General features: G+C 42.8%; 1 protein-coding gene across 1 annotated transcript in view; it reads left to right on the top strand.

Annotated features, from left to right (window-relative positions):
• The window catches only part of PTCHD1 (patched domain containing 1), a 50,064-nt gene that overhangs the window by 34,117 nt on the left and 3,073 nt on the right, over window positions 1–12,874 (top strand). The window contains exon 2 of the mRNA XM_060138023.1: window positions 2,418–3,078. Within this exon, the coding sequence (XP_059994006.1) occupies window positions 2,418–3,078 (661 nt within the window). The remainder of the gene's footprint in view (window positions 1–2,417; window positions 3,079–12,874) is intronic.

The following is a 12,874-nucleotide window of genomic DNA, read 5'->3' as shown; positions in this document are numbered from 1 at the left end:
GTGTAGGCATAAGAACCAAAGATCAGAACTGAGTAATCCCAAAAGCCCCAGGAGGGAGTCTCCATTCTCCTTTCCCATACCTCTCATTATCCTCTCACCTCTTATCCCACAGTAGAATCCCAGTAGACTCCCCCTGCCAGGTGGGTGGCCTCAGCCAACGCCCCTTCTCTGGCTGCTTTTTCACCCAGCATCTCCCTGCCACTGAGAAGCGAGAGTGACACATGTTCTACCCACCTTCCCTTCGGAAATTCAAAGCAGGTGAATCTCACAGCAGTTCTGGTACTGAGAATTAAGAAACCTTCCCTCTCAAACTTCAGTAAGGTTCTTATTTTCCAAGCCTCCCTCCTATGAGCTGGTGGTACAGGGGTTAACAGCATGTCTGCTTTCTTTGGTCTGTGGTCCCAGGGGGTCCCAGCAGTAGATCGGCAGAGTTGGCAGATCACTAAATAGTTTACAACTCCCCACCCAGCGTGGCATGGTCGCCTTAGAGAATGGATGGAAAATATCCCCTTGCTATAACTGGGTTCAGCCCTGTGACTTAGCACCATCTTATTTGGCAATCTTTTTCTCTTGACATATTTAGTAATCACTCTAAGGGAGATTTATTAGACTGTTCATGGGAACAAACAATGCACTAAATATTACACATATGCATGCTTTCAATACCACTCCTTTTCTAGCCTATTCTGAAGCTTACCCCCAAAGTCTTTCTTTTAACTCCCTCTTGTCTTTAAATTCCTCTTGGTTCTTCTCTCCTCCAAAGTAACTTTTCATATTTTGGAATTTTTTTTGTAGTTAGGCGTTCTTTTAATCAAAATTCACTGGGCCAAGCTTAGAGAAGAATGGATGAAAACACACTCTCAGTGTTTACGGGTTGGGGCCCGTGAGGAGACGTGAGGAAGGAGGACTTTGACAGCTGGTGCCCCTCAGACGTTTTCAAAAAACACAGTATCCCACTCACCCTGGCACATGCATGCACAGGAAAATGTCTCAGCAAATAATCCAGCTACAGCAGATTTAAGAGCAAATCTATCAGGGTCATGGAGACGCTCAGAAGGTTATGAGCTATAATGGTGCTGCAACAGTACGGCAACTCCGGATACGAGGCTTTTATTCCCTTTAAGTGTGAAATGTTCTTCGTTCATCAGGTATGTAATAACGGCTAGCTCTGCTCTTGGGAGAGCCCTCTCAGTGCCAGGCATGGACCTAGATGTGCTCATTTGTTTAACACTCAGCTACATGTCCACTAATGGCCTCATTTCACAGAGAGAAGGCCGTATTTTCTCACCTTAAACTAGATTACACACGCTCCTACATGTCTGAACTTGAGCCCTTGTCATTTTTTAGAGGTGGGGCGGTGAAAGCACAAAACCAGGATTTAGTTGCTAGCAAGAACCTTCATCTAGCTTCTGGTATTGCCAACCTAGAGGCGTATGGTGAGGGGCCAGGAGCACAGGTTCTGGAACCAGACTGCCTGGTAGAGCCCAGCTCTGTGTGGCCTTGGGCAAGTGACTTGGCTTCTCTGTGTCTCAGCTTCCTCGTCTGTAAAATGAGGCTAGTATTTGTACCTACTTTAGAGTTTCTTGTAAGGATTAAATGACTTAATCCATATAAAGGGCCTAGAACTGTGCCTTGCACGTAGTAGGGGCTGTTAAATGAGCGTCTGTATTCCCATGTGCACTTGGATCACAGGCATACAGAACTCGGGCACAGCAAATGTGATTTAGGGCAAGGTGTGCGGAATAAATCCTACTGTGTTCCCTTAGCATGACTGCCATGTATCCCAGCCAAGCTCTGCAGTTACAGCTCCCTTCCCACGGAAGCAGAGAATACAAGGGCCCTCAAGGTGAACCGCTTGTCTTTTATGTCACAGAGCGACTACATTGAATGGGGAAATCATTTAGCTGCCCTACAAATCGGCAGCAAGGGATGGGCCTACAGGGGACCTGTGCACTTGGAATTGCACCTTAGTTCACTTTTTACATTTTCAAGGGGAGACCTTATACTGGGGTGGACCAGTATACGATTTTCAGATATTTATAGACCAACTGAGTCACACATAAAGAACACACAACGTGTAGAAATAATGGTGGTGCTCCTCAAACTTTAGCTATATCAGAATCCCCCAAAGGGCTTGTGAAAACCCAGATTCCTAGGCCACACCCCAGAGACTGTGACTTACCAGGTCTGAGAATTTTCATTTCTGACAAGTTCAAATCTGTGTTTTACATCCTTACTACCCACTTCTGATGTAAGGTTATAACATTTAATTTGAACTCTTTAGCTTAGAGATGGCATGAGTGACCCCCTTTCCCCTCCCCCACAAAAAATAGAGACGTTTGAATCCACAGAGCTAATGTCACTTAGTACTGTCTTATTTTTGGTAATCAACACTGACTCTCATTTTTTCCCCATAGTTGCATGCTGCTGTGACCAGGATCCAGGTTCCAAGGCCTGGATTTAATTACACATTTGCTCACATATGTATCCTGAATAACGATAAGACTTGCATCGTGGACGACATAGTGCATGTCCTGGAGGAGCTAAAGAATGCTCGGGCCACCAACCGGACCAATTTTGCTATCACGTACCCGATCACTCACTTAAAGGACGGGAGGGCAGTTTACAACGGGCATCAGCTTGGAGGCGTCACCGTGCACAGCAAGGACCGAGTGAAATCCGCAGAGGCCGTCCAGCTCACCTACTACCTGCAGTCAATCAACAGTCTCAACGACATGGTGGCAGAGAGGTGGGAGTCCAGCTTCTGCGACACCGTCCGACTGTTCCAGAAATCTAACGGCAAAGTCAAAATGTACCCTTACACGTCCTCCTCACTGAGGGAAGATTTCCAGAAGACCAGCCGCGTATCAGAACGCTACCTGGTCACCAGCTTGATCCTGGTGGCCACCATGGCCATCCTCTGCTGCTCCATGCAGGACTGCGTCCGCAGCAAACCCTGGCTGGGCCTGCTCGGGCTGGTGACCATAAGCCTGGCCACTCTCACTGCGGCCGGGATCATCAATCTTACTGGTGGGAAATACAATTCCACCTTCCTGGGAGTCCCTTTCGTCATGCTAGGTAATTACTACCCTTTGTTTTTCTGTTTCCTCCTTCTGGTGGTGGTGACTGGGTTCCTAAAAGGCAAGGAGAAGCCGTCTAACAAGTTTGTTTCATTTATGGCTTCCTCCTCTTGCCCAGAAGCCCTGGGGCCAGTTCTATAAGGTGGTGTTGGGTCACAAGAGGCAGCCTTATCTGGTAAATGTGCCGGAAGTCCAAAGTCCTGGGTTCCAGGCCTGGTTCTCCATTAAGTAGCTGCATGGTGTTGAGCAGATATTAATCTCTGTGCTCCAGCGCCTTAGGCTGGGCTTCCCCAGAAGCAGACCCTGAGACAAGGATTTAGATACAAGTACTTTGAGACCCGAGCATGGGAGTGAGGACATGAAACAGGGAAGGAAGACGATTCGGGGTATGCTAATCAGCATAAGCTGTGGGCACCCGTGGCTTAGTCCCACTGGGGACCTTTGAGAGACCTCAGAGGTCTCCTTGAGGGGTGAGGAGGCTGAAAGCTGTGCAGTGTACCCAGAAACCCTATGTATGATTCATTGAGGGTTCTCCCCCGAGTCATTAACGCCCCAGCACTTCCCAGGGAAGACCAAGCACATTCCTGCAGCTGGAGAAATCCCTCAGGTTACCAGTATTTGGAGTAAGAAGACTTCCGTGAGCTCAAGAATGGGGAACGGGAGGGCACAGAGGTTGGGCGCGAACAGTGTCCACTGGCCTCGGTTTCCCTACCCGATGGACTGAGTGGATGCGAACATCACACAGAACGATATGGTAAACGTACGAGAACTCTGAAGCCAACAAGTGAGACATAAATAAGAAGGTAACTTTTTCCTGTCTTTGCTATGAACTCAGGAGAACGTTTTAAAATGATAGTGTGAGAATCCCACTATGTTCTCTCTTGGAGGCTGCAGGAACTTCCTGATAGAGATAATTGTCAACGTAAAGCTGTAGTGGTCATAACATAATGTCAGTTGCTCTGTCCATCTGATTTTGAAGGTGCCATGCCCAGCAAACCTGATGGCAGAGTTCTTGTGGGCCAAGGATTCAGTTAGCTTCCCCCTCTTCTTTGGCAACTTCTCATCAATCCCTTTAGCAAAATTAAAATGTCATTTGGAATCAGATGCTGACATGACAAATGAAGTGGCATTTCTCATTGGCTGAGGAAAAACTATGGTGGAGTTCATTAGTATGCCTTGTGTCCTGTTTGGGGGTAGTAGAAAAGAAAGGAGTTTACTCGAGAAATCTCAGCTGCATGATGGTTAAATGATAATGTGCGGGGCTGGCGGAGCCACAGAACTACGTGCGGCCTTCCATGCTCTGCGGCCTGTGGGAACTGAAACCCAGGCAATAAACACATACTAGCAGCCTTGGTGGAAAAGTGGGGCACTGTGCGGAGACCGAGCATGCTGCGCAATTACCAGATCGGTTTACTCATCACTGCCGAACTCAGCATAGGAGAGGCTGCCATACTTCCTCCGGAACTCAGTCTGTTGAGATGGCAGCATCACTTGCCTCTCTAAGATAACCCCAAGACGATGTGGGTCAGCTGTGGAATACAGGGCGGTTCCTTGAGGCGTGAGTAAGGACCGGTTAGGAGGAGCTTCCACGGAGGCCTGAGTCAAGATTTCAATTAAAATGTTCTGCTCATGATTAGTGAGATGCTTGGGGGGTTGTTTTGTTTGTTTGTTTGTTAGCTTTCCATTTTAAAAATAGTGTATTTTTTAATGTGATTGTTTTTGTGGGAGGAAGATAAATGGGGATAAGGGTTTATGGGAAACTGAAGGGAGACAGGTTCTTAAGGGGAAGAAAAAAGGATGTCAGTGATAGAAAAAGGACTATCATTCCTGGTTTTATGACACTCTTAAGTAGTTACCAGTGAGCTCAGAGAATGATACAATATTTAAAACTTCCTGAAAATGAACTGCATTCATAAAACAAAATTTCAATATTTAGAGGTCCTTAAAATTAATTTTTAAGTAAAACTAAACAGTAATATTCAAAACTTCTTCAAATTAATTTCACTATAAGTAAAATGAAATTAAATATTCAAAACTTCTTGTATTTTATTAAGTAAAATAAATTACAATATTTAAAATTCCTTAAAACTGATTTTTGTACTTTTTTAAGTTTTAAATATTGTAAGTAGAAGTCAACACAAAAAGGAATACAGCAGGTAGTGCTGGTGTGGGGAGGGATGTAAGAGATGGAAAGATGCTGTTAGCAAGGGAGACCCAGTATCAGTGAACTTCACATGAATTCAATTCAGAAAAATCTGGCATTTGTCGTTAAAGAGATCAAGCGCCACAGTGCCCCATACACCCTTGCTCGTAATTTGTGAGGAATGTTACATGCATTGATTTGATGGTAGTTTTCCCTGCTGACAGTCAGTAGGCAACCTTTCTGTACATTTTCAGCTCAAAGAGATCTCAAATTACTTAGTCACAACATGAAAGGAAGCTACGCATTTTAGTAGCTAAGGCCCATTTGCAATAAATACTTTGCATCACGTAACGGATGCTTAACATGCTCGTAAAGCCAACAGCGTCCGGATTTAGGATAGTTGCCCTTCCGTATTTCTCAGATAAACTCTTCGTTCTCAGATTTGATTGTAAAATGGAATATAAGCCAGAGCATGCTCATAAATGCTGCTGCATTCAGGACCAATGTTTAATTCTGGTTTTTTGATGACCAGTCCTAAAATGCCAATAAATATTTCAAATGACCAAGAAGAAATGCAGTGCAAAGCGTTTTGCACTATGAGTCAATAAACTTGTCCAGTTTCTAAACTAAGCAGATTTAAGCAAAACTTCTTGATTTTCTGTGATACTAATATACGATCAAATAAAACTTTTAAAAATATATGGCCTCCTTTAGAAGGAAAAGTATCTTAGAAAAAGTCTCTTTTTCCTTTCCAGACATTTCCTTGGCCGACAATAGGTCTATAATGTGATAAACAATTATAGGTTTAAAATTCAACAAACTAAACAGTCTCAGTGTGATGCCAGTCACATAAGGCCAGACCCAGCCAAATGCCAAAATGGCAGTAGATTTAGAATGGAAAATTTTAAGACCATGCGTGTCAAGCAGTATTAACCTGACAAAATTCCAGAATAGGAAAGAATTTGGATAAACTCTGAGAGTTCACCATAATGGGATGTGACTGTGTGTTTCTAGCCAAGACGGTACGTGACATCTCTGGCAATAAGAATATATCCTACACAGATGAATCATTTTGGCAATGATGTAAGCATAGATACATCAGGATTTAGAATGTTTTTAATCAGTGTCATGCATATTAGACAACCCCACTTCTGCCAAAACCCCTGTCCATATGAGTCAGATCAGTTTATTTAGAGCTGAAATTCTTAAAGGTCTACAGTATCATAAATGCTCATTGACATTTTTTAGTGGTTATAATTTGGAGAGGAGTTTATTTCATCCATGCCCCTTATGCGTAACGTAATAGCCTTTCTTTCCAAACTATGTTAACACCAGGTATTGAGGTACCTGAACTGCCATTTGTAAACATCTCACACTCATCATGTTAATCCGTTATGGAATTTCCTTTAAAGGATGAGGATTTACAACGTTGCCCTGCAGTTGGGTATGATTTAAGAAATTGGCACAGGTTTTGCACATGCAAGCTCTCCTTACAGGCTTAATATTTCCACAGCTTTGCTGATCAGACACAAATCAGGAAAGGAATGGAATGCTGGAGAATATAGAAGGCAACAGAAGGAAGGTTTTCTTCCTTCTTCATCTGGCAGGTTTGGTGCCTCATGTACATTCTGTACAGCTAAAAGGGGAGAAGTGAAGTTGCGGTGAAAGATACTTGGGATATTACTTTCTATGTGGTAATCTAATTTATAAGGGTTGCTTTGCATTTATTAAGATACAAGAGACTCAGAGCCCAGATGAGACGAAAACTTTTCTTCAAGAAAAATATTCTTCAAGCCCAAACATATTCTTCACATGTTTGGGATTTTGAGACAGTCTAATGTCAGATCCAGGGTTCCCTCTTCCTTCTACATTATCCAGCCAGGCCACTCAAATTCAAGGATAGGAAAGGAAGAAAGGATGTGATTAAGTGTTAGGAGGAGGCTAATAGCAAGGATGTTTGGCTTCGTTCAGGTTTCTAAGATTATCTATATTTAGCAGAAACCAGAAGCTCAGGCTCAGTTCTATGAGAATTGGTTCTTATTTGCTGCCACCTAGAATCTGACGCAGTATACGGAGCTCAGGCTTATAAAGAGGTAAAAGTTCCTGTGCAAGAAATTTCGTTCTGATGGAGAAATCGGAACTCTTAATTATCTTGGCTCTAAACTTAAGCAAACCTGCAAAGTTTTGCTTTCCTGATGAGTATTCTGGTATATTTCTAAAGTCATGAGAAATGTGGGAGGGAAAAATCAGCCAGATAATAATAAAATACAAAATTGTCAATATTCAACCATTTTTCACCTACAAAATTGGTACCAATATCTGACCATTTTTGAACGACAAAAGTGGTCATTTCTTATGGCTCAACCTACTACGTTATCGTAGAAGTCCATTATTTGCAACAATAGAACAATCTACATGATGGAGTAGAAGTATGCTAGAATGCTGTGGAAATACTCTGCTTAGATATAAATCACTAAAAGGTTCAGTAGTTTCTAGAAAAATAATTGATTCATAGGGGTTTTGTTGTTCCCACTGTTGTTTACATCTGATTTGAAATAAGAGAGTAATTTTTCAAAGTTTTTTCCTGAATAGCTTTTTTCTAATGACCTGTGCTCATTGTGGGACTAATTTACAAGGCTACTGTGTAATCAAGTTTTGTGGCTAGTTACCGGCTTTTTATTCTTATGCTCCACCACTCCTTACAGTAAGGGGTGGGTGGGGAAAAATAGGTTTGAGGGGATGGATCAAACACGTTTTATTGTTCTATCCTTAACCATAAAGGAAGACAAGAACGGGACTAGGGGCACAGTCCGGGAGGGCAGAGCCCAGTTACGCAGAGGAATGCAAGGGTGCTTCATCTCTGACCCAGGTCTCTTGGGTATCCTCTGGGTGGTCTAGCCAACTAGTCTAGGGAATAGGAGAGTGGCCAATTCCATGAAGGTCTGGCAGCTGGAAGCAACAGCTGGAAGGACATTGAGCTGGTTAAAAAAAAAAAAAAGACCATGAGGAGAGACACCTAGTTTGTTGTTGCATTTGGATTAGCATCTCAGAAAGTCACTGCTGGGGCCCGGCAGTGTTGCCCACATGGGTCTACAGGAGCTCACAACGCAAGCAGATTCATAGTCATTGTCAAGGATACCCTGCATTTCACCTAGGCTACTTCACCAGCCAAGAACCAAAGTGTAGATGGAACCTAAGGGAGGGATTCTAGCCCCTTCTCTGCACTGACTAGTGTAGCAGCACTAACATTTCTCTTCCTCACCAGTAAAATAAATTTCATATCAACTTACTAGTCATCTTGTGTGTGTGTGTATGCATGTGTGTGTGTATGTAGGTACATGTGTGTGTGTCTCTGTGTAATCTGGGTGCATAATACATATTATAAATCACATTACCTATATCATATGTAATATGATATATCATGCAGTAAGTTCATGTTTATATACATTTTTATGTGTTTATAACCTTACATATATTGTTTAAATGTCTGAATAGAAATACTATATATTTCTCTCTATATTACATAGTATATATTCACACATTTTATATGTAAATATATAAAATGTGTTTGAATATGATATGCCACATATACATATATTTATATATTACATATGTCTTCTATATGAAGAGATATTACACAATGACCATAGCATATATTATGGGCCACAGTTGTACACACTGATTTTATATAGTGCATGCGCGCGTGTATACACACACACAGAGTATGTAAATACTTTATCTTAAAACAAGGAAGAGCTATTAGCCAATTCATTTCTTGGACTCTTATTTGCACCTCTCGAATGAAGGAAAATCATTTCTCAGATTAAAACCCAATGCTGTGATTAGAATTACCAAAATGTGACAAGCCTCTGGTAGAAAGAGTAAGATGTGTATATTCGCCCTGATGTGAGCATCTGTCTTAACTTAAACAGAGTACACCTTTACTCTCACTCTTAACTGTCAGACAAAACAGGCTGTGATAAACCAAACAGTTCAGCGTAGAAAGTAAATGTTCGTAACAGGCAAAGTGTAAATGCAACCCAATTAATGAACTTCTCCCTTAAAACAGATGTTACTCAGGCCAGACGTATATACACTTTAAATTTCTTCTCAGAAAAACAAAAATGATGAATTTATGTGGATGTCATGGAAGGAAAAGCTTTCTATAAACATGAGCTACTTAGTGAAACTTGTCTAAGAATAAAATATGTTTTAAGCAGATTTTTCTCATGCATTCATTACACTCCATGGATTTTCTAGAAGAATGTAGTGATTTTATTTCCATATATGAAATCTGGCACTGGCCAGGCATGCTATCAACGGCTTCAGTGTCTCCTGATATTAAATGTTTTCCCATTGAAACTGGAAGCCATCTCATTTTACCTCCTCCATCTTCTTAGTTATTCCTTACTTTTAAGAACTCAGGATGAGGAAATCCTGCTAGGATTAAAGGATTAAAATGTGAGGAGCACCCAGAGGCATCAGCCTCCGCGCTGTGGTTCTGTGTGCTGGGGAAGGCAGGAGAATCTGGGCCTGAAGAAACATCTGCCTTACAAAGTCCAAATGTACAAAGTAGATCGATTTGCCTGTGATATTCATTGGCCAAAAAAATAAACAAACAAATCACCCAGACTGCCTCTGATAGCAAAACCATTAAATACGTATAAAATATAAGTGACTTTATGAACAACTTTCCGGAAGTGTATCTACTGGGTAAAGTTAGGTTAACTCTCAACTATTCACTTGTCGATTCCTGCGTCGGTGGGTTGTAAACAATCCCAAAGGCTTTGGTCAGGTCCCAGAAAGGAGTCTGGGTGAGAGTGAGATTTAATCTGTGAGTATTCCTGACACTCACCCCAAGTGACTGGAGGATTTTCCACCATTAGTGTTATTTATCATCTGTGCTGCCTTGTCTCTTCATTGCCTCCAAAGCCTGCAAGTTAACTGCACAGAAAGATAGAAAATTCTTTGGAAAAGAAGAAAAATGATTAGCCTAAATCCTTCGGTATTTGACTTTACTAGATGAAAATCCCAAAGACTACTGCTAATAAAATTTAAATTGCACTCCTGGTATAAACTGTATCTGAACACTGGTGAAGAGCTCTACTGTCCTTATCCCAGGGCCTGGCTAAAAGCCTGCGCTGCCACAGAGCATTCACTCATGAATAATCAGAACTTGGACCTGTGTGTGTGTCTTGACACACTGATAGGCATGTGTTCCTATGCACGTAACTATACAGACATGCGATGAACCAAAACAAACATCTTGAATGTGCTTTTCAAAGACTAAGTGAATACTTTAAAAGCTTCTTTATCTTCAGAATTTGATAGAATCAGTATGTATTGTTTAGCAGTTCCCTCTGGCAATTCATCAGCCTTAACCACTGTGGCTGTAAGAGAGGGAGCGCGCTAGGATGCTGGTCAGTTCCTGGCAGGCTCACTACCACGCAGCAGTCTTTGACTTCCAGGTCTCAGGCTGCCCCAGGTCTTGGACCTGCCCCTTGGATGATGAGCCCAGGCTCCCATTACGTGCAGGGCTTCTGGTCACCAAGGGCTAAATCTATTTGTTGACACTAAAGAAAGGAGGCAGCTGCTGAGAGAGGAAAGTGAAGAGGAACAGAATGTACCAAAATCTTTCTTCCCTGCCTCTCCTTGGTTTTCATTGGCCCAGTTTCTGAAATGGATGTAAAAACAAAGACCCGGGCTGGCTGGAGGAAAAACTGGGAAGGAGTTAGTCTCTGTGAGATCCTCCTTACCTATGATTTCCTCTGCACTCCCTCCCCATCTCCGTTCTCTGTCCCATTCCCCAGACCAAAGGGAAGCTGCTTCAGTAGACACACTATTCCAGAGGGGGCTGCATTTAAAAGAATACCCTTGAAGGCCAAACCACAGGGAATTCAGTTATGATGATGGGCAGAGCAGACATTCTCGGGGGGCAGAGCATTCCTCATGTCCTACGGCTCTTGGAACATGTCTCCCCTTGAGCCCAGGCCAGAAAATAGGGGCTCCACAGTTCCGCTTTCCATTAGGGTAATAGACCAACCTCTTCAACATAAATACCCAGCTGTGAATCAGGTCTGGTGCCAGCTAGGCAGTCCAGGCTATTCATCCCTGGGAGGCGCCCGCAGCTATGTTGGCACTCATCTCTCCCTTGACTGACTGAGCTTCAGTAAGGAGGCCCAGTTATGGTGTTAGCGGTTGTCCCTGAAATCCAAAGAGCTCTTTGAAGACAGTGCACAACTGCCATTTGGAGTTTAGGGTGTAGGCATCTGCTAGAGGGGTGTGGCTTGAGAATCAAGAATCTAGCCTATCAGGAATGAAGGTGGGGGCCTCTGCAGGCCAGGCCAACAATGACTAGCAACGAACGCTGAGTGATCAGGTAAAACAGATTCTTGCTCAGGGCTTCCTCTTCTGGCCTCTGTATCTGTATGCACACCCCTGTAGCAAGAGGAATGAAGGAGAAGCATAAGCCCCTATGAATAAAACCAGAATCCTCTGGAACTGCCCCCAGAACCAAGAACATGTGATGTGCAAGAAGAGTCAGGACTCAACAAAAATGATCAAACTACAGAAGGATACGGCATTTAAAATGCAGCAACAGATCTCAAGAGACAGGCGAACAGCTTACGTCCACCTCTCCTTGAGTCTGATTATTTTCATTCTGGACCCTCAAATGCCTTATTCTTTTCACCTAATAGCTCTGTTAACTCAAAGTCCTTTCCTCGATTAGCTTCTAAGATCATCCAACAGCAAGGTAAGAAAAGGATTCTTACTGTATTTTCCAACAAGAGTCAGGGTCAGATAATATCATTAGAAAACATCACACCAATTGTAAAAAAGGACTGCAAAACAGATTTAATTCAAATCCTACTATATGAGTAATTCTAATTCTGCTCTCTGCATCTTTATTTTCTTACCATATTTAATGACTCAGTACCAAAGCCCTGTTTTAAAACTTTTTTTTCTTTCTAGCAAGAAAACATAAAATTCCATTTGCCATTTTCAGTGAAACTCTAAAGTGTGTTTTGCCCACCAGAACTTATTCTACATGGCCCCAGACGAAATGTTCAGTATTGTTTCCCCAGGATGCAGATGCCTCGGAAGTACTTTTTTTACCCTCATTTCAAGGGATCAGTTATTTTTTTATTTTATTTTATTTTCGCGGTATGCGGGCCTCTCACTGTTGTGGCCTCTCCCGTTGTGGAGCACAGGCTCCGGACGCGCAGGCTCAGCGGCCATGGCTCACGGGCCCAGCCGCTCCGTGGCATGTGGGATCCTCCCGGACCGGGGCACGAACCCATGTCCCCTGCATCGGCAGGCGGACTCTCAACCACTGCGCCACCAGGAAAGCCCGGGATCAGTTATTTTAATCAACGATCAGCTGGTCCTTCCTGAGAACACAGTGGCAACAAACTCAATAAATAGTTTGCCCTGGTAAGACTAGATATTAACTATCTAAAACATAATTAACAACAGTATGCCAGTCAACGAGTGCACTTTTTACTTCATATCTGGGGAGTTTAGGTGCCTCCAATTGAATAGGGGCCACGGTGCTAGTTATCAAATTGACAGTCTTGACCTGACCTCTAAAAGTGGCTGTAAAGCAGTGCCTAGTAAATTAAGATAGATGCCAAATCTCTCTGAGGAAACA

Source organism: Lagenorhynchus albirostris, chromosome X, assembly GCF_949774975.1.
Source record: "Lagenorhynchus albirostris chromosome X, mLagAlb1.1, whole genome shotgun sequence".
NCBI lineage: Eukaryota > Metazoa > Chordata > Mammalia > Artiodactyla > Delphinidae > Lagenorhynchus > Lagenorhynchus albirostris.
This window is presented reverse-complemented; position numbering and strand designations above follow the sequence as displayed.